This window comes from Vicugna pacos, chromosome 4 (assembly GCF_048564905.1).
Source record: "Vicugna pacos chromosome 4, VicPac4, whole genome shotgun sequence".
Taxonomy (NCBI): domain Eukaryota; kingdom Metazoa; phylum Chordata; class Mammalia; order Artiodactyla; family Camelidae; genus Vicugna; species Vicugna pacos.
Window position 1 is genome coordinate 6,624,267 of NC_132990.1, and position 21,721 is coordinate 6,645,987.

Genomic DNA, 21,721 nt, shown 5'->3' on the forward strand with positions numbered 1-21,721 from the left:
AGAAATTGATCTTCGAAGCATCGTTTCTAAGAACGACTATGATTTTACTTACGTAAAAAGACAAAAAGATGTCAGGTATTACAGAACATTGGCTGTTAGTCTTGTCCCCAGTTTGAAATGCAAGCCTTGTCATTCAGTGGTTGGGTGACTTCAGGGAAGTTCTGAGTCTAAGTCGTAACTTAGCCACACCCATCTCTGAAGTAGAGAAAAGCGATACGGTATGATTATCATGAAATTTATATGACAAGCATGTAAAAAGAATGTTCAAAATTTTCAATAAATAGTACCTGTAATTAGGCGTAGTTTACCCATTTTGTGAAGCGAGTACTACTGAGTTGGTATCAAAACTTTGACAGAACACAAGAGATGAAAAGGATTAACTTTGCATTTAGGGACATAAATTTTAAAAATCCCAAATAAACTATTAGTGAATTAAGGCAGGAAATATCTGTATAACATTATTTGGACAGGTCAAATGAAACCATGTGACTATCTCAATAGAAGCTAAAAAAGAAATTTAAGGTTGATAACTATGCTTGATTTAAAAAAAAAAACCTTGATTTTTCTTTTTTAATTTATTTAGTTTTTCATTATTTCTTTAAGAGGTTCAGGTCATTGAAGTAAATGTTCAGCAGGCATTTACTGTGTTCAGGAGCTCGTGTTTATTAACCCTTCTTCGTGGCCATAGGCTCTTAATTTATTTTGATAACTTCTTCCTATGAAGCCCATTTAAGACATATTTGACAGCACACCCAAACCCAGGAGAAGTCTCTAAAAATTTGCATTTGTTTCTAGCAAATCTAAAATATCTGTACCCTTTAATTCAGCAAGTCATTATACCGGATTCTAGCCTTTGGTAACATTGTGCTTATCAACTAAGGTAGATGTACGAAGATGGTCATCATGTTAGTGCAAAGACAGATGTGTGAAGTGTATACACCGTATTCTCATATGAAATAACCCCTTAAAACAAAACGAAACAAAAACTCTAGCAAAAACAAAAGAAGACAGATTCTCCAAACCTGTAGACACCAGTTGTGTACACTACTCTCACCACTGTAGACTCTTCCCATCACAGTCTGGAAGCCCCTGTTCCAGCATCACCACTGAAAATGCCCCCAGCCATACCACTACCAGAGACTCCTCCCCCACTTATATCCACCACTGGGAGCCAACCCTGAATACTGCTCCCTAGGGTGTGTTAATGCAATGAGTCTGTTTATCATACCTTGGATTAGCTAGTTGACACCATGCACATTAGTAGTGAAAGATTGTCCATTCATTGTTTATGGGATAATCCAATTGTCCATCCATTTGAGAGAGAAGGATTAGGAATTTATAGTTCAAGGAAGAAAATGCGAGTAACCAGTAGACATATGAAAAAGTTCTTTACCTCCTTAAAAGTCAGGGATTACTAATGGTAACAATGAAGATATTTCTCACTAGTTAGATTGGCAGAAATTAGAGAATGACAATATTCAGTGCTGTTGAAGGCATGGAAAGTAGGGTATTCTCATACACTGTAGATGGTGCAGTAAGTATTATAAACTTTGGAAAAAAGAACCTGGCAATGTTTATTAAAATTTAAAGTGCACCTGCTATTTTACTTAACATTTTCACTCTCAGAAATCTGTTTGACTGAAATACAAATCCTATTATATAAAAGAACATTTGGGGATGTTTTTTTCAGTGTTGTTTGTAAAATCAAAGATCAGGAAACAACCTTAAATATCCATCAATGAGAGAATGGTTGAATTAACTTTGATGTAGTCAAACTGTGGGACTTAATATTATACAGCTATTATCAATAATGAATTCTTTATGATATATGGTGTAGTTCACATATGGAACTATATACATACCTCAGAGATACTGCTGGTTCAATTCCAGACCACCACAATAAAGCAGCTGTCACAATAGAGTGAGTCACATGAATTTTTTTGGCTCTCCAGTGCATGTTAAAGTTACATTTACATTGTACTGTGGTCTATTAAGTGGGCAATGGCATATGTCTAAAAAATGTACATACCTTAATTAAGAATACTTCATTACTAAAAATGTGAGCCTTCAGTGACTCATTATCTTTTTGCTGTTGATGTTTATGCTTATGTTGGAGTGTCTTGCCCTGATATTTTTGGCTGCTGACTGATTAAGGTGGTGGTTGCTAAAGATTAGGGTGGCCGTGAGTCATGATCTTTTTGCTTTTGGAGTGTCTTGCCTTGATATTTATGGCTGCTGACTGATCAAGGTGGTGGTTGCTGGAGATTAGGGTGGCTGTGGTCATTTCTTAAAATAAAATAGTGAAGTTTGCCACACATCCCTCATTCATGAATTTCTCTGCTGTATGCAATGCTGTTTAATAGCATTTTACTCACAGTAGAACTTCTTTTAAGATTGGAATTAATTCTGTCAAACTCTGCTGCTGCTTTATCAATTAAGTTTTGTAATATTCTAAATCCTTTGTTGTTACTTCAGTAATCTTGACCAGGAGTAGATTCCATCTCAAGAAACCACTTTCTTGGCTTATCCATGTGAAGCAACTCTCCATCTGCTAACATTTTATTATGAGATTGCAGCAGTTCAGTCACATCTTCAGGCTACACTGTTAATTCTGGTTTCTCTTGCTGTTTCCACCACATCTGCAGTTACTTCCTCCACTGAAATCTTGAACCCCTCCAAGTCATCCATGAAGACTGGGACCAGCTTCTTTCAAATTTCTGTTAATGTTGCTGTTTTGACCTCTTCCCGCTAATTGCAGATGTTCTTATGGCATCTGGAATGGTGAATTCTTTCCAGAAGGCTTTCAGTTGACTTCACCCAAATCTGCTAGAGGAATGACTTGATATGGCAGTGATAGCCTTATGAAATACATTGCTTAGATAAGATGACTTGAAAGTCAGAATTACTCCTTGATCCATGGGTTGCAGAATGGGTGTTGTGTTAGCAGGTAGGAGAATGAACATTGATCTTGTATATCCCCATCAGAGCTCTGGGGTGACCAGGTGCATTGTCAGTGAACAGTCCCATTTGAAAGGAATCTTTTTTTCTGAGCAGTGGATCCCAACAGTAGGCTTTAAAATATTTGGTAAACCACGTTGCAAATAGATGTGCTGTCATCCAGACTTTGTTGTTCCATTGTTACAGCACAGGCGTTGTAGACTAAGCATAATTCTTAAAGGCCTTAGGATTTTCGGAATAGTAAATGAGCATTGGCTTCAACTTTAAGTCACCAGAGGCATTAGTCCCTAACAAGAGAAGCTTTGAAGCTGGGCATTGTCTTCTCCTCTCTAGCTATGAAAGTCCTAGGTGGCATCTTTTTCCAATATAAGGCTATATTGTATACATTGAAAATCTGTTGTTTTGTATAGCCCCTTTAATTAATGATCTTAGCTGGATCTTCTGGATGACTTGTTACAGCTTCTACACCAGCACTTGCTGCTTCACTTTTCACTTTTATGTTACAGAGACCACTTCTTTCTTTAAGCTTCATGAATCAACATCTTGGAACATTTCTTCTGCAGCTTCCTCACCTGTCTCAGCCCTTGTAGAATTAAAGAGAGTTAGGGCTTTGCTCTGGATTAGGCTTTGGCTTAAGGGAGTGTTGTGACTGCTTTGATCTTCTATCCAAACCACTAAAACTTTCTCCATATCAGCAATAAGACTATTTCACTTTCCCATCATTTGTGTGTTCACTGGAGCAGTGCTTTTCATTTCCTTCAGGAATTTTTCCATTTCATTCACAACTTAGCCAATTGTTTGGTGCAGAAGGCCTAGCTTTTGGGCTCTCTCAGCTTTTGATATGCCTTCCTCACTAAACTCAATCATTTCCTGCTCTTGATTTAAAGTGAGAGACAGAAAAAAATTAGATGTAAAATATGATATCAGAAACAGTAATCATGAGGGAAGGAGAGTACAAATGCAGAATTGTTAAGATGCATTTGAAATTATGAGATCAACAACTTAAAACAATCACATGTATATATATGCATGCTATAGAAAGACCTCATGGTAACCACAAACCACATATCTATAATAGCTACACAAAAAAGAAAGAAATCCAAGCACAACTCTGAAGACAGTCATCAAATCACAAGGGAAGAGAACAACAACAAAAAAGAACGAGCCAAAAAGACGTAAAAAACAACCCTAAAAGAACAAAATGGCAGTAAGAACATACATACCAGTGATTACTTTAAATGTAAATGGACTAAATGCTCCAATCAAAAGACACAGAGTGACTGAATGGCTAGAAAGACAAGACCTGAATATATGCTGCCTACAAGAGACTCACTTGAGATCTAAAGACACACACAGACTGAAAGTGAGGGGATGGAAAAAGGTATTCCATGCAAATTGAAATCCAAAGAAAGCTAGGTAGCATTATTTATATCAAACAGAAATAGACTTTAAAATAAAGACTATTATAAGAGACAAGGACATTACATAATGATCAAGGGATCAATCCAAGAAGAAGATATAAAAGTTGTAAATAAATATGTATCCAACATAGAAATACCTAAATATATACAGTAAATATACTAGACATAAAGGGAGAAATTGGCAGTAACACAGTAATAGTAGTGGGCTTTATTTCACATGCCATATATATATATATGTATATATAGAAAGAGAGAGAGAGCGCGCGCGAGCATTCTGATATATAGAACATTCCGCCTGAAAGAAGCAAAATACACATTCTTTTCAAGCGCATATGGAGCATTCTCCAGGATGGGTCACATACTGGGCCATAAAACAGGCCTTGGTAAATTTAAAAAAACTTAAATTATATCAAGTATCTTCTTCGACCACAATGCTGTGAGACTAAAATCAACTACAAGAAAAAAACTACAAAACCCACAAATAATGTAGAGGCTAAACCAGATGCTACTAAACAAGTGAATCACTGAAGAAATCAAAGGGGAAATAAAATACCTGGAGACAAATGAAATGAAAATAATAATCTGAAATCTATGGGATGCAGCAAAAGCTGTTCTAAGAGAGAAGTTTATAGTGGTACAGGTTTACCTCAGGAAATGAAAAAAAATCTCAAGTGAAAAAACCCAACTTTATACCTAAAGGAACTAGTTAAAACAAAGAAACAAACAAACCCTCTCAAATTAGTAGAACCAATTTAGAATGTTTACTGGACCAACAGAGATTTGTTGATTAGATGTTATATATGTTATCTCATGTTTTTATACATAATCTATATGGTTAAACTATATGTGATTTTTTCATTTTTTAGAAGAAAACTTTTCTTTTCTACTTTTCAGAAAAAACAAGGAGAGAAATGACAGCCAAAGGTTCTACAGGAATGGAAGTTCTGCTGTCAACATTAGAAGTAAGTTACTGATGGGCTTTAATTATGTAGCTATTAATATCAACCAGTACTGAGAAAAAAAAATGTGAAGTATAAAATTTTTATCCTAGAAGTAGAGCCAGTGATTGGAAGTTTGTTTTATTTTTTAAATTATCATCTGGAATGGTGGTATAAACATTCTAATACATATTAGGTAAGCCTCTAGGTGTATTTCATTATGATTATAATGATAGCTGTATTTTACATCTTAACATGCCATTCTAATTTGTAATAGAAAATAAAATATTAGTTGGAAATACATCTTTAGTTTAAAATGAATGAGTGATATTGGAAATTCTCATTGTATTGTTGATATATATTCATGATTAAATTCACTTCATACATTGGCTGAATAAGTATTTATAATAATTAAATTTCTGTGCTATTATAAAAGTTTTGGGTGGATCAGCAGGACATATTAAGAATTAGGATTTTATGTTTATTCAGTGCAATGTTAAGAATAAGGAGTGAGTGAGTACATGGTATACCTTAAACAGTGTTATTTGTCAAATTCTATCTCAATAGAGCTGAAAAAAAAAGATCAGGGAGTAAGTTCATTTTTTTTTCAAAATAGTTGACTTATAAGATTATATTAGTTTCAGGTATATAGCATAGGGATTCAGTATTTTTACAGTTTATACTCCATTAAAAGTTATCACAAGATAATGGCTAAAACTCCCTGTGCTATACAATCTATTCTTGTTGTCTATTTATTTTGTACATAGTGGTTTGTAACTCTTAATTCCATACCCATAATGTGCCCTCCCCACTTTTCTCACTCCACTGGTAACCAGTCGTTTGTTTTCTGTGTCAGTGAGACTGTTTCCTTTGCTATATACATTCCTATGTATTAATTTTTAGATTCTCTATATAAGTGATATTATACAATATTTGTCTTTCTCTGTCTGACTGATTTCACTAAGTGTGAAATTCTCTAGGTCCATCCACATTGCTGCTAATGGCAGAATTTCCTTTTCATGGCCAAGTAATATTTCATCGTGTACATATTCCACATCTTCTTTATCCATTTGTCTGTTTATGGATACTTCGATTGCTTCCATATATTGACTATTGTAAATAATGCTGCTGTGAACATTGGGGTGCATGTATCCTTTTGAATTAGTGTTTTCATTTTTTTCTGGATATATACCCAGGAGTGGAATTGCTGGGTCATATGGTGGTTCTACTTTTAGTTTTGAGAAACCTCCATACTGTTTTCCACAATGGCTACACCAATTTACATTCCCACCAACAGTGTACAGGGTTCACTTTTATCCATATCCAAGCCAGAATTTGTTATTTGTAGAGTTTTTGATGATAGCTATTCTGACAGGTGTGAAGTGATGTCTCATTGTTGTTTTGATTTCCATTTCTATAATAATTATCCATTTTGAACATCTTTTCATGTGCCTCTTAATTTGTTGAGACTTGTTTTGTGGCCTGCCAGGTGTGTGATCTATCCTGGAGAAAACTCTATATGCACTTGAAAAGAATGTATATTTTGCTGTTTTTGGATGTACTGTCCTATAGATATTTATTAGCTCTAACTGGCCTCTTTTATCATTTAAGACCATTTTTCTTTTTTGATTTTCTATCTGGATGATCTGTCTATTGACGTAAGTGGGGTGTTAAAGTCCCCAGCTATTATGTATTATTGTCTGTTTTTCCTTTTATCTCTGTTAGTACTTGCTGTATATATTTAGGTCCTCTATATTGGGTGCATATATGTTAATGAGTGTAAAATCTTCTTTTTCTATTGATGCCTTTATTATTATATAATGCCGTTCTTTGTCTTTTGTTTTAGCCTTTGTTTTAAAGTCTGTTTTGTCTGATATGAGTATTGCTACCCCTCCTTTTTTCTGTTTGCTCATGTCACAATTTATTGAGGTCAGCAGAGATGGGAGGTGGCAAATTACATATGAGAGACTTGTCTGGATAAGTCCTAGAAATAACAGTGCAACTTCCCTTCACATTCCAATGGCCTGAATGCAGTCACATGGCTCAAACCTAATTACAAAAGAGCTGGAAATGTGGTTTGGCTGTGAACCCGGGAAGAAGATGAAATCGTTTTGCTGAGCACATAGCATTTGTTTTTTTAAACAAATGTCTGTCTCTCTCATTCTTCCAGATCCTTCCCCAGTGAGTCAGTGGTCCAATTTATACTTCCATTGCTAAGATCAGAGTCTCTGGTTGATGCATGGTCCTCTTTTTGGTCTGGATTTGGATTTGGTCTCTGAGCTAAAATGGTGAACACTCATTCTCTTTGGAGAGGGGAAGAGTAGGAGTCCCATTCTAGTCCCTGATACATCACAATTGTGAAATTTGTCTGTATAAACACTGTAAAATCCTTCTACTCTGGGAGTGAGGCATTTCCTTGAATAGGCCACAATTCTGCTATTTGTGTGGTCGTCTTCATCCAAGCATTGCTGTTAGGGAAATGTAATCAAAGTACAGTGTTTAACATATTCTCTTATTATATCTGTTGTCCAGGCTTTGGGAAATAGTTCCCTTTTACACTGCTGGTGGGAGTGTAAATTGCTCTATGAAGAGCAAGTTAGTAATATCCATCAAAATAAATGCCCATATCATTGACCCAGAAATTCCAAGAATTTATCCCATGTATAGTTTTGCTTGCTCCCATGTACTTAGTATGTACTTAGTTTTGGTTGCAATTTTTTAGTACCAAAGGATTAAAAAAATTTAAATACTCCATTTATAGGTGACTGGTTACATAAACAGTGGTATAGCCATATAATGGGATATATCCTATAGCCCTTAAAAAGGATGAAGAAATTATTTATTTGACATGTCAAAATATCAGTGTTCAAAATAGTTATCTATAGAGCAATAATACCATTTGGAGAAATAAATGTGTATATACATGTATATTTACATGTTTTTTTTACACATGTGCATTATCTTTGGCTGGATACATAAGGTGATAACACAGTTAACCTTTTGAGAGCAGAGTTAGGTGACTGAGTAGTCACCATGTATACTTTGTAGTGTCTTTTATATTTTGATTCATTTATTTGTATCATCTATTTGGTAGAAATAGATGAATTCAAATGACAAGTTAATTCCTGTTGATAATAAAAAAATAATAGCTCAGATGATTTGTAAAAATTTTTAAGAGCAATAAGAAATGACTGAAGTGATATGTAAGAATAGTGAAAACTTGAATACATTTGTACTTAGAGAGACCAGAAAGGCCATCTATAAAACATAGGTAGTTCTTGACAGGCAGGAAAAGTTTGGGCATCACAGATTTACAGCGCTTTAATTAAGCAAATAAATTATTTATTTCAGAACACGAAAGATCTTCAAACTACACTTAATATCCTAAGCATTCTTGTTGAGCTGGTGTCAGCTGGTAAGTTTTTGTTTTCTTTGGTCTAATTTCTGTTTGTAAACAATGATCTGCAATGCATCATGTGTGCTTTGGAATTTTCTAATACTCATATAGAGGCTATTCTGAGCGTTGGAACTTGGAAACTGAAATGTCATACTGTTTGTTGTTGCTTTGTTTTTGGTATCTTCCAGTATCCCTCAAACTCACATGTTTCAGAACCTTGAACGTAGTTTTGCATCACTTTTATTTACTGTCTGTGCTATTTTCTAACTAACATAAATAAGATAAAAACATTTTATTTTGGTGGTATTTGTTTGATTTTTGAAGTCATCACTTTTAATATTTCTTGAAAGCTAAAAAGCTGTGATACTGAATATGTTATGGAAGGATTTGCAGTTTCAACAGATTTCTTTCAAAAAACATTCTAGGTGGAGGTCGAAGAGCGAGTTTCTTAGTCTCCAAAGGTGGTTCACAAATATTATTACAGTTACTTATGAACGCCAGCAAAGAGTCTCCTCTCAATGAGGAGTTAATGGTGCAGATTCATTCTATTCTTGCAAAGATTGGACCAAAAGGTAAGTGTTTCGCTTGTGTGGTTGTCAAATGTGGATCGATTTTTGTGACATTGATTCTGTGTACCTTGAAACTGGTAAATTTTTAAATCTAAAATGCCACTTCTTTTTCTTGGCCTTCGTCATGGAATGCTTTTAATAGTCAACTAGTGACCTGCAAAAAATGAGTAATTCTATTGCGAAAAAAGGAAGAAAAAAAGATGTCAAAATCAGAAGTGTGTCTTGGTGTGTGTGCGTCCCTGGCATGTATATGTGTATAAAGGATACAAATAACATGGATGTTCTTGAGGCTGAAGGAGGAAGTATGGATGGGAATGCTTTGAGGAACGTGGAGATAAAATGTGTTTGCTTTTCATTAATAGTCATGTTTGTGCTACATGGTCTCAGTGCCTAAAAAGCTTACAGTCTAGTTAAGAAGACCAAAAGAGATCTAAAAAATTTTAAGACCAATTATTATAACAGTAAGACATGCAGAATATTAAACAATACAAATTGAGAAAACATAGGCTATAAAATAAGGAGGAAGGTGATTTAGGTTGGGTTAACAGAGAAAGACATCCTTTGATTAGAATCTGGTTCAGTTTATAGCTGTCTGTCTGCACAAAGATTGAAATGATTCCCTAAACTCTGAAGTATGTTTTTTTAAGAGGTCTGCCATTGCCATGTGGCATGCATATGAGTTTCAAACTCGAAGGTGTTTGGCCTAAATACTTTTTCTACAAAGTGTCTACGTATGTGTATATAGTTTATATAATTTTGTCTGTTGAAGGCATATCTTTATTATATGAATATTTAAATAATGCTCCTAATAAGCATTATCTTGGGGGAGAGGCTCAAGTTGGTAGATAGAGCACATGCTTAGCATGCATTAGCGTGCAGGAGGTCCTGGGTTCAATCCCCAGTATCCCCTCCAAAAATACATAAACTTAATTACCTCCCCCTGAAGTAAAATAATCAAATAAAAAAAAGTGATTAATAAATAAATAAATAAAATATTAAAAAAAACAAGCATTGTCTTAAAGAAAGCATCCCTGAGATGACTTTAATTTTCCGGGTAACTTAGGGACTTTTAGACTTAAACATGTATTCCGTTTATTTTAAAAATATAGTAGCTCTTTCTTATTTTTCTTCAACTTTTATATTTGAGATTTAAGGGCTCTCTTCTGAGATTTTTGCTAAAAATGAAAAATAAAATTAGAAAATCTTATTTATTGTTATATCATGCTTCCTCCTCTGTTTAGAACCAGATTATCTTTCTTTTGCCTTCCATGAAATTAAATTATGACATTGATGTATTTAATTTATATTTTTATTTCTTTAGCATCCCTTTTAAGTTGTAGCTCATTTAATTTTATTTCCCTCTATACTTCTGAATCTGTGCTATTTCCTTTCTTATTTGTCCTACTTTTCCATTTTTATGTTATTTAAAGACATTATGCAATAATTTCTTGAATAATTTCTATCTTTTTTTTTTTCCTTGTGAGCTGAGAGTAGTTTCCCCTCAGGAATATTAGATCTTTTTGACTTAAAAGTTTCTCTTGTTGATGAAATAACTCTGCCTGCTGGTCCTGCTTACTTTGCTTAAAATCTTAACATTCTTAAATTCTTGTTATACAGATTGTTTTTTTTTACTAATTTAATCTTTCTGTAAGAATAAAAATCAGGAATTTCTTTTCTTCTCTTCCTTTTCTATGTTAGGAATTAGATCCCTTGGAAAATTTATTTAATATTTTCTAGATTACTTTCTGTGTAAGCTGTTCATTTTGTCATTAATTTATATTCTTTATAAATCTGAAAAGAATACAGTCAATATTAGGTAAGGAATGTTGGTAATGGAAATTTAGATTCTTTACAATTCTCCTTGACCATGTGATGGTGTTCCTTTGAATGTACTGAAGTGGACAGACTTATGTGTGTAGGGTGGGTCAGGTAATCCTTTCATAATAGTCTAGTTTTGGGCTGCTCCAGCCTCTGTCCCCTTGCCCTATGCCCTACCTGCCCCTTAGTACTTCTTTCAAGCAATGTTTTAAAAGTTTAAGTAGTATTAAAGTCATAAAAGAAAATTATTACTGCTTTAGATATTTCAGATCAACTTTATAGTCGATAATATGAATTTGTAAGTTTTAAGAATTTCATTGCTTTATGTCGTTTTCATTTTATTCAGAAGTAACATATGAAGAAGTTGTGTTTGTTCATTTTTTTTCTAAACAGACAAAAAGTTTGGAGTGAAAGCTAGAATCAGTGGAGCTCTAAATATAACCCTGAATTTGGTCAAACAGAACTTGCAGAATCATCGCTTGGTTTTGCCTTGTCTTCAGCTTTTACGAGTATATTCTGCCAACTGTGAGTATTTTAGAGCAGCTTTTAGTTAACTTGATGTTGTGAAGTTACACAGAAGGAAAATTAAAAAGTACCTTTACTCCATAAGTCTCTACAATTTGTGGACAAGGAAAGAGAATATCTACTATGGCTCTTTGTAACCCTAACGCCACCACCACAAAAATGATGTGTGGGTTAAGAAGGTGAGTTGACAAAGTCCCGAGAATTCTCATGAGTTCCCCCAGTTAGTAAAGGCCTGTAGTGGGGGCATGAGTTCGCAGCCTGTGTAAAAGATACGAGGGAATATGAGGGCGTTGGCTGCTGGAGAAACTGCTTTGCCTGTTTGGATTTTCACAGAGAGTGGAAAATTGAGAAGGAAGGCATGCGGCAGCCTAGTCACCGGAGATAATTATCTTCAGCATCAACAAGGGGAGGGGAGGGGTGTAGCAGAACCGAAAATAAATAGTACAGGAGCCTCTGAGGAAGCTGGAGAGAGGGGCGATTACACAGAGATGGCCTCAGTTGAAGTGTCTCCCAGCACACGCAGGCACACACACACCCTCTTTCTCTCTCACTAATATAGTATTAGGTCCTGAACCTCTGGGGTATGAATTTTCTTTCTGTTCCCTGACTATTGAATTTGACTGGTTAACAAAACACCTGAAATTGAAATTGTAGAGTGCATGTTATTGCAGAACATCATTGCAAAATCAAAGTGGTAGATATGTGTATGCACGTGTGTGTATTTATCTGTTTATCGGTATCTGTACTTTGACAGTATGGCTGAAGGTGTGTTCAGAGGAAAACAGCTTTGAACACGTAAATGGTTACCACTTACGTAGTTTAAAAGAGCATAAGGAAATGAATGAATTGGCTGTTTAAACAAAGAAATTAGGAACAGAGGAATAAATACAAGGAAAGCAGAGGAATGAAGTAGAAAAAAACATATATAAACTTTTAAAAAGTTGATTTTAAAAATAAAACAATTGGATGAAAAAAAAAACAGGGAAGTCACTGAATACCCCAGTTAAGGAAAAGGAAGACTAAACAGAGTAAAATTAGAAGAGATCATGGAGTAATAAACAGATAGAGAGGAAACTAAAATCATCAGACAAAACTCTTAAGTGCTACATTTTTGGAGGCATTTTATTGAATTGGCCACCAGAAGGCTAGTAAATGGTTAGTTAATGGCTAGTAAATAGTTAGTTCTCATTACCTCTCACCTAGACCACAGCCTCCTAATGTGTCTCTCAAATCCTTCTTTCCTAGAGTGCTGTTAGATCTGACTGGTATTTAAAATGCAGATCTGATTTGTTGTTCTTCCTGGGCAATTCCCTGTAGCTGAAGGGATTACCACCTTCTAGGACCCTTCATAATTTGTTTGCCTTCTTCCCACCTCATCTTCCCACTGGCATACCTTTGTCTGATCCTTTATGTTTAACAACACGTAACTGCAATGTCCCTGCAATTGCCCACAGAAAGATAAAGCAAAAAACAAACAAAAACTTCCGCTCGGATATTGACTAAGGTGGACTTTATGAGGGACTCAAGCTCACGTTTGCTAAACAATTTGTATATGTTCTTGGTGTATTACAAGCATACACATTTCTACTTACTAAGGTTTTTAAATCACTTTTTTTCCCCCCTTCTCTCCCAGCTGTGAATTCTGTATCTCTAGGGAAAAATGGAGTTGTGGAACTGATGTTTAAAATCATCGGACCATTTAGTAAGAAGAATTCGGGGCTTATGAAGTGAGTAAATGTTTTACGTGTAAGTAGAGGTATATCCTTTGTTATTTTGGGCCTTTTCATCTTGATCTGTACAATGAGCTGGTTGAGTTAAATTGATCTAGGGTCCTTTCTTAGATCTTAAACAGTGATTTTATTATGATAAGACTTTCTTTAATAACGTTTAATCTTCAAACATATATCAAAATTAGAAAACTTAAAATTCATTGGACATAGTGTTATGGAAATTTAGGCTTTGAGCATTCCTAGGTACGATAAGAGGAAAAAAAGACAATTTATAGAGTATCATTCAATCAGAAACATTTATTGAGTGCCTACTATATTCCCTACCCTGTTTTACAATCTTTTAATGACTACTTCTTTCATTCTCATAGTTATCTAGACATACTTTAAACTTATACATTTCTTTTTTTGTCAAAATAATGCCATTCTTTTTCTTTTTTCTTATTTTGAGGTGTGTATATATATCTCAAAATATGTTATATATGTGTGTGTGTATATATGTGTATATACGATATATATACTTGCCCACAAATATATGTATATTCATTTGTAAGTCTTTCAGCCTCAGAGAAATGAAAGTAGTTTCCAGTTATTTTGTTAGATTTAGTATTTTTATTAAGCCATACTAATGGTCATCCTTTAAGAAAATTTTTATTATGAAATTTTTCAAACAAATTTAATGTTTGTATTAAACTATCTTGAATTACTTATTATATTCAACATTTATCAACATTCTGCCATTTTTGTCCATATATTCCCCTCCAGACTTTTACTTATTTTTAAGCAAATCATAGATGTTATTCATATATGTGAATCTCTGTAAACAAATACCAGATATTTTCTCATCCCCTGAAATACCATGACACTATAATCATACTCAACAAAATGATTAATTCCTAACACAATTTAAAATCCAGTATGTTTAGTTTTCTCCAGTTGTCTCAAAATGCCCTTTTATGATTGGTTGGTTTGACTCAGTGCACACATTATTCCTCATTATATTTAGGAAATTTCCATACCTACACAAAAATAGAATAATGAACCTTGATGTACCCATTTCAACAGTAATCAACATTCTACCATTTTATATTTTATCTTTCCCTTCTCTACCCTCGCCCCTCCAGAGTATTTTAAAGCAAATATCAACCATTACATTTGTTCTGTAAATTCTTTAGTATGATCACTGTCAGACACAGAACTTTTTTCTTTTCGTTCCATTGCCCAACAATATTGGTAATTCCTTAAGATCGTCTGATATTTTCTGGTTGTCTAAGAAATTTTTTTTTTTAAAAGTTGGCTTGCTCAAATCAGGATCCAAATAATAACGGCTCTACATTCTTATTGATTGATATGTCTTATAATCTTTTGCAGTCAGTTACAGTCTTCCTTTTTTTTTGGTTCTGTTTTGTTTATTTGTTGAAGGAACTGGGTGATGTCTAATAGAATGTCCCAACAAGGATTCAGATGACTATCCTGGGGTCACTTAACTTACAGGTTTATCCATCAGATTTTCTGTAGACTGATGGCACTACAATCTTGATTCGATTTGGGTTCTTTTTATTTAAATGGTCAAAATATTTCCTAGGTGGTGCTGGGCCTCTGTTTTGCACCACTTAAGATCATTGAGTTGAACTGGTCCATCCCTTTTCACCTAGTGACTTAGCAGTATTTCTTGACATTGCCTAGATCCATTATTTCTTAAGGGGTTACAAAATAGTGACTTTCCTAATTTTCTCATTCTTTCTACTTTCATTAGCTGTGATCCTTTTATAAGGAAGAATCTGTCCACATCAACTATTTGGTTAAATTTTACAAACAAATAAGGGTTCGAACATATCCAGTCTTTTCACCCTTCCTTAATAAAGGTAAAATATTTTAGCTTGTACCCTTCCTGAAAATGGGCGTTTACTTGCACATGTACTTATTTATTAAATATGACTTGGTGGGATGACTTAACATATTTACTTATATAAAGATTGTGCATCTGATGAAATGTGACAAGATAGGGAAATGTGACAAGCTAGTGAACCAACTCCAGGATTGGTGTAGGTAGTGAGTGGGCTCCGGACACAGGCAGAACCGGGTTTGCACGTTAGCTCTGTCACTTACTGGCTGCGTGCTATGAAGTAAGTTGCCTAACTTACTATGCCCCAGTTTCCTGTCTGTAAAATGGTAGTATTTGTGCCTACATCATAAGACCGTGGTGAGGATTTAGTGAGATGATTCCTGTAATGAGCACAATGCCTCTGTTAATGCAATGTAGTTAGTTTAGATAAGTAATGTAGTAATGTGGATGTGAATGAATCCTAGTTAGTACTAAAAACATATTCTTTATTTTAAAAGATTTATACATTTTCTCCCCTTGATCTTTAAAGTACTTTATAATTAATCTTTTTCTCATGGTTATGATCTCCTACTTAAGGTCTGTATTACTCTATTGTAACCAAGTGATCAAATCTAATATAAAAAGTTCCTAGGAGAAACAACATTTCACAAGTATCTTTATAACATACAGCATGGAATATATCCAAATTCATGTAGAAATCAGTGGGTCTAAGCTTCTGAGGAAGGAATATAGTTATCTAAATCACCCCTTCATTCTTTTCTCTATATTTTAAAAAGAAAATTTTGTTACTTCATTTTTACTTTAAAAAGGATAAACCATTCATAGACCAAACATCTGTATCTTAATTCCATTGTCATTTTTAATAATCATAGAGTCTCCCCTGTTATTAAACAATCTTGACACTTAGGACATTTGAGCCTCAGTTCTTCCTCCCCTTACACAACACCGTGCATTTAGTTGAAGAGGTTTGAAGGATGTTATTTATTTGAAGGGTGATGCTTCCCTTTTTAGGATTTCCTTTCCTTTCGAATTTTAGGTTTTGGATTTAAACATTGTTCATCTGGAAGGAAGCAACTCCAAAATTTACTGTGAGTTTCCCGACAGGTTTGGAGTTATTTTCACAAGGATTGACCCCCAATTTAAAGTAACTTCATGAGAATATGGGACTTAATCTTTTCCTCCGTCACTGCTCCTAAATGAATAAGCCAAAGGCTGCTTTTCTAAACCAGTGTTAGTTGTATTGTTCTGTGTGGGACATGTGAAGATTGGAAAAAAATGACAAAGTATAAAATATTGGTGCTGAGAACTTATAATCATTTAATATAATACAAACTCTGCATTTCAGTAAATTCATTATTCTATCATTCTTTTGTAACTTTTATGTTATAGATTCCTTCTGGCTTATAAGTGACATAGGATTTCAGAAATTCTTTTGTACTGAAGTTTTAAAAAATACCTTTTAAATGACATTTTGGTAAATATATCAGGACGACTCTGCACCAAACTTCATAATTGCTTTTAATCTCGAGGAGCCATGAAACAGACGTGATGGGCAGAAATCATCGGGTGCGTGTCCCAGATCTGCTAGTGTTGAAGAATTAACATCAACAAGAAAACATGTGGTTTAAGGGTTAGAAACTGTCAGAGCACTTTTATTTAGTTCAGGTGTGTTATAAACAGCTTCCAGCAGGGAGAAAGTCTGTTTCTGAAAGTACTGTGAAGATTTTTTTAAAGTCTGAATGAAAACTTAGCTGTAAATGGGAAAATCCTGAGTTCCTTATGAGTGATTACATCGAAGTGATTGTATTAGTTTCATAGGGCTGTTGTAGCGAAGTACCTAGTGCAAACTTGGTAGCTTAAAATAACAGAAATTTATTGTCTCTGGAGGCTGGAAGTTCAGAGTCAACTCGTCAGCAGGGCCAGTGTTCCCTCTGTCACCTGCAGGGGAGAATCCGTCCTGGCTTATTCCTAGCTTTTGGTGGTTTGCTGCCCAACGTTAGTGTTCCTTGGCATTTCCGTCTCTGTCTCCACCATCATCTGGTGTCTCTCCTTGTGTGTCTGTGTTCAAAGACTCTGTCTCTTTTTATAAGAGCATCAGTCTGGATGGATGAAGGTCATCCTCCCATCTGACCTCATCTTAACTAATTACATCTGCAGTGACCCTGTTCTAGATAAGATCACATTCTAAACCCCCAGGTCCTGGGGGTTAGGACTTCTACATACCTTTTTTAGAGGATACTCACATTTCTCATTTCATGATTTCCTTTCTCAGAAAGAAGCTTGTATTATTCTTTTTCCATGTCACTTAGTTTTTATGTTAGCCTAAGCATGTTATATTCATAAATCCTTAGTTTCCTTAGCCATAAAATGTGCTAATTCTACAGACTAGGATTTTTTTTTTAATTTAAACATGTATACAAGGCACCTGTAACAATTTTTGGCATTTATCAGATTTCGTTGAAGTCTTTTTTCCTTTTTTTTCCCCAGATTGCCATTTTAATTTAGAAGATCCATTTAATTCTTTGTTTAATTTTGACCAATTTAAAAGTTATCCTTATTCTGATAGTTTTACAACCTTTAGCACATTTTATTGGCACGTATCATAAGATTATGGAAAGTTTCTTACTTATGATTTGGTGCCATGAACATTCTGTATATAATTTTATAATTTTCATTTACCTTTAACTCACCATTACCAAAACTTCACTGTTTTGAGAAAGTTATAGGCATGAATTTGTATTTTTTAGAACATAAACTTTTGTTTTTATTTTACAAATGTTATCATAAATAAAGGTTATATGGTTGCTTTATTTCTGTCAATAAATCGAAGTGTAACTGTTAACATCTTGCTCTAGAGGGTTGCTGTAATGAGCATTTATTATAAATGAGCACATACGTTGTGCCTACTCCTGGATTATTTCAGGTTTTACTATCAGCCAATATCCATCTTAAACCAGTATCCGTCTTAAATTTTCTAATTGATTATGCTCTTTACCTTTATCCACATCTCATCACACAGTGTACCACTAATGTGTATGCAGCTTTATTTACTTATTACCATGTTTTTTGGTTTTAATTTCTTGAGTTGTTTTTTTTCATAGATGTGTACATTTTATTACATTACTACATTGTAAAATTATCTGTGTAAAAAATACCTTTGTTTTTTAATTTTATTACCCTCATGAAGAACCTGCTACTGTGGGTATCTAGTAGGCATTCAACAAATGCTCAGTGTTGAGTGAAATGCTTAAATTTGACTGTACATATTTTTATGCAAATTAGTTATACTTGTTGAAATCTTCCTAAGAGGTACTGTAGTATGTAGCCTTATATTTTTAAAGTTACTGAAAGTAAGTGCCATTTCTTCAAGAATTCATTTTCTAAAAATTATTTTAATTACAGGTTTTCACAGTGATGCTTATATGTATTTTTAAAGCTGATTAATGGCCATTGATTTCACTGTGTTAGCTGCAAATTTATATTCAAAGAAAATACACTTACCTGCAATTTTTTTTTTTCCTATTCCTTTTTCCTCTAATGGGCAAGAACTTTTAGATATTCATTAGGTTTATTGTTCTCTTTGGTGCCTTAGGGCTGAAAAATGTTAAGGGCTCGTGCTTCCTCTCCCCTGACCTCCTAGTTTCAAAATATTTTACATTTGTTGTCACCTTAACTATTAGGATTATTGCTTGATAAAGCTAAGATACTTCAAAGTAAGATGGCTACAAGTATCAATAGAACTTTCTAGTTACAAACTTTATTTGTATTAGAACCTGTTTTTAAATTTTTTTTTTGTGCATCAGAGCCTATGACTCTTAATAGTATCTCTTTGTGAACTCTGTCAGGGTCAAGTACAGGCACAGGGATTGAGTCCATTCATCTAACCTCCAATATAAAGACTTAGACATTGGGAATTTCCTTCTTTTTCTTCTTAAAAAATTTTTTTGTGTGTGGTGTTTTTTGGTTGATATTTCAGTCTTCCTTCTATCGATTTTAACCTAAAGGAAGAGATGCATACAGAGAAACACCGTATGTGACTGACTGTAACAGGAATGACATTTGGAGTAGATACTAATTACTTATCTGAAAAGATTGTATGAATTTACTATTGTAGATTAATTTTACTAGTTTTGTTGTTGTTTGTGTTTTCTCATGTTGACAGGGTTGCTTTAGACACTCTTGCTGCATTGCTAAAATCAAGTAAGTTTTTAAATACTAGAAATACTAGATACTGTTTTCCTGAGTATTCTATCTACTATGTTAAAGAAACTGGAAATGTAGATGTAGTTTATGGTTATAAAGCTTGTTCATAATAATTTAATGTCAAAGTTGATTTTATCTTTTAGTACACGTGATTGAGACACATCATAACTAGTGTCATTTATGTTTATTAAACTGTAATTTATTCTGTACATTTATATAATTTATTCAAGTCCATTGACTTCCTTTTTGTAAGTTATTTATGTAAGCACAAAGCCTGGTTAGTAGAGGAAAGTAATATGTAAATATTGCATAGTATCGTCTTTTAAAAAGGATGCTAACATGGCATTGAGAACATTCACCAAGAAGAGTATCTTACATAGACAACTACTGTCTTTATATAACGTGTAACTTTTATTTAGAACCCTCGTGTTAGAAATTTTATTTCTGTTGTAAATTCATACTTCTAACATTAAAAATGACTGGTCATGTAAACACACAGTTTATTAAATGCATTTATAAACTAAAACACAGAATTGAAGCATTGGAGGAAATGTCCTGTGTATGATGCCTTTGAAGAGTAATCATCCACATTATGTGCTTTTTCTCTCCATGATACTCAGTCTCTATATTTTAAACATTAATTCTTGTTATTACTCCCATTCGAATTGATTGATTAAATTAACATCTTCTTTTAACCACAGTTAACAGTCAGTCCCAAAGATCTGGATTAATGGCTTTCAATGTTATCTTTCCCTAAAACTTCCTGTCAAGGGTGAGACTAACTTGCCCTTAAGTTTGAATGACCAGAATTGTTTATTTGAATAGTAGAAAATGACTGATTGAAAATCTGATACTTGGTAATGATTTATTAAATTAAAAAAAATCACCTTAGGTATTAGTATTATATGCTAGAGTGTATAAAATTCAGTTAACAGTTTTGTCCTTGAAATGAAATGTGTGGTATTCAATTAGATTAGCCATGTAGGTTTATTTTCATATATGATGTGATAAACTTTAGGCCAAGATTAGAATACTTGGATTAATTTCAAATGATATTTACAGCCTTGCTTTGATGTACTTGCCTTGCCTTGTTGTTCAAATTATTTAAATCAATGCCCATACTAATTTTAAAGTTAATCTTCAGATTAAAATAGCTATTAAAACTAAACTCTTATTAAAGCTTACTAATTTTCAAGAATCACAGATGACGAAGTCACTAATTCTAAATCAATAAAAACCAAACTCTCTTAAGTTTCAAGTATTTTATAGAAATTAATTAGCCTAAAATGACAGAAATGCTGGTATCTTCAGTTTTAAAGAGTAATCTTCCTTTTCCTTCCTCCCTTCTTCTCCTTCAGAGGAGGATGGTAGGCAAATATCTGTTTACTCCATTAGGTAAAAAAGTAACTGACAAGTAGAACGACCCTAGATTGCAGATGGCTGTGTTCACTTCTCTTAGGATGTCACTCGACATCTGTTTTTCAGTTGTGGGCAAGTTTCTTATTCGATCTTTAACAGAGAATTTAAATATTTCTCATAAATACCATTTAGGCTGTTGGGAATTACAGTGGAAACGCAGTTTGTAATAGGAGTTCCAGTGATCACAGTGTCTTATAATAGTCATTATGACATTGACATTATGATAGTCATATCTTTTAAGTATTACTAATAATACTCAAAAGCTGGTAAGCTAAATTGTATATCTCAACTGGTATAAACAAAGTGTGTATATTCATTTAAAATACCTAAAACTATTGTTAGTTAAAACTGTTTAACTGATTTTGTAGATAGCCACACCACAGCCTTATAGCAGACTAGCTCTTCCAGATACAGTAGAGGTATTAAACCTTTTACAGAAGAAACACCCCACCCCGCCCGCCGTGAGTTTCCTCCAGCTCGTACATAATTTATGAGAGGGCATTAATAAGTTTGTTGATCTCAGTGTCTTTATGTTTTAGGTATGTGTTAGCACACTTAGAAACTAGCAATTCCGGCAGCTAAAAGCCGCCCAGCGTTACTGTTGCATTATCTTAGCGTCCATGCCCCGAGCCAAGGGTCATTTTATACGTAAACTTAGTTGAGGAGGAGATTGGTATTTCCCGGTAACTAAGCAGCCTCAGGTGGGTTGGTGTTCCACGTCATCTTGCACCCTTATAGTTGGCCCACCCATGTGGTGCTGGATGGCTCAGGATGTTACTATAATATGATTCCCTTGCTCCCATCTTAGTGAAATATGTACCCTTTTGGTTAAAAATCTTAAACATTAACATTTTAAAATAATGAAATAAATCATATTTGTGAATTTATTTCTGTTAATTT

The 21,721-nt window shown here is 34.0% G+C and overlaps 1 protein-coding gene across 2 annotated transcripts in view; it reads left to right on the forward strand.

Moving 5' to 3' along the window:
• AGTPBP1 (ATP/GTP binding carboxypeptidase 1) overlaps window positions 1-21,721 on the forward strand; it is a 132,112-nt gene that overhangs the window by 31,526 nt on the left and 78,865 nt on the right. For both annotated transcript variants that reach the window (XM_072959195.1, XM_031676616.2), the window contains exons 4-9: window positions 5,274-5,341; window positions 8,669-8,732; window positions 9,140-9,286; window positions 11,495-11,626; window positions 13,260-13,353; window positions 19,362-19,399. In XM_072959195.1, coding sequence (XP_072815296.1) covers window positions 5,274-5,341; window positions 8,669-8,732; window positions 9,140-9,286; window positions 11,495-11,626; window positions 13,260-13,353; window positions 19,362-19,399 — 543 coding nt within the window. The remainder of the gene's footprint in view (window positions 1-5,273; window positions 5,342-8,668; window positions 8,733-9,139; window positions 9,287-11,494; window positions 11,627-13,259; window positions 13,354-19,361; window positions 19,400-21,721) is intronic.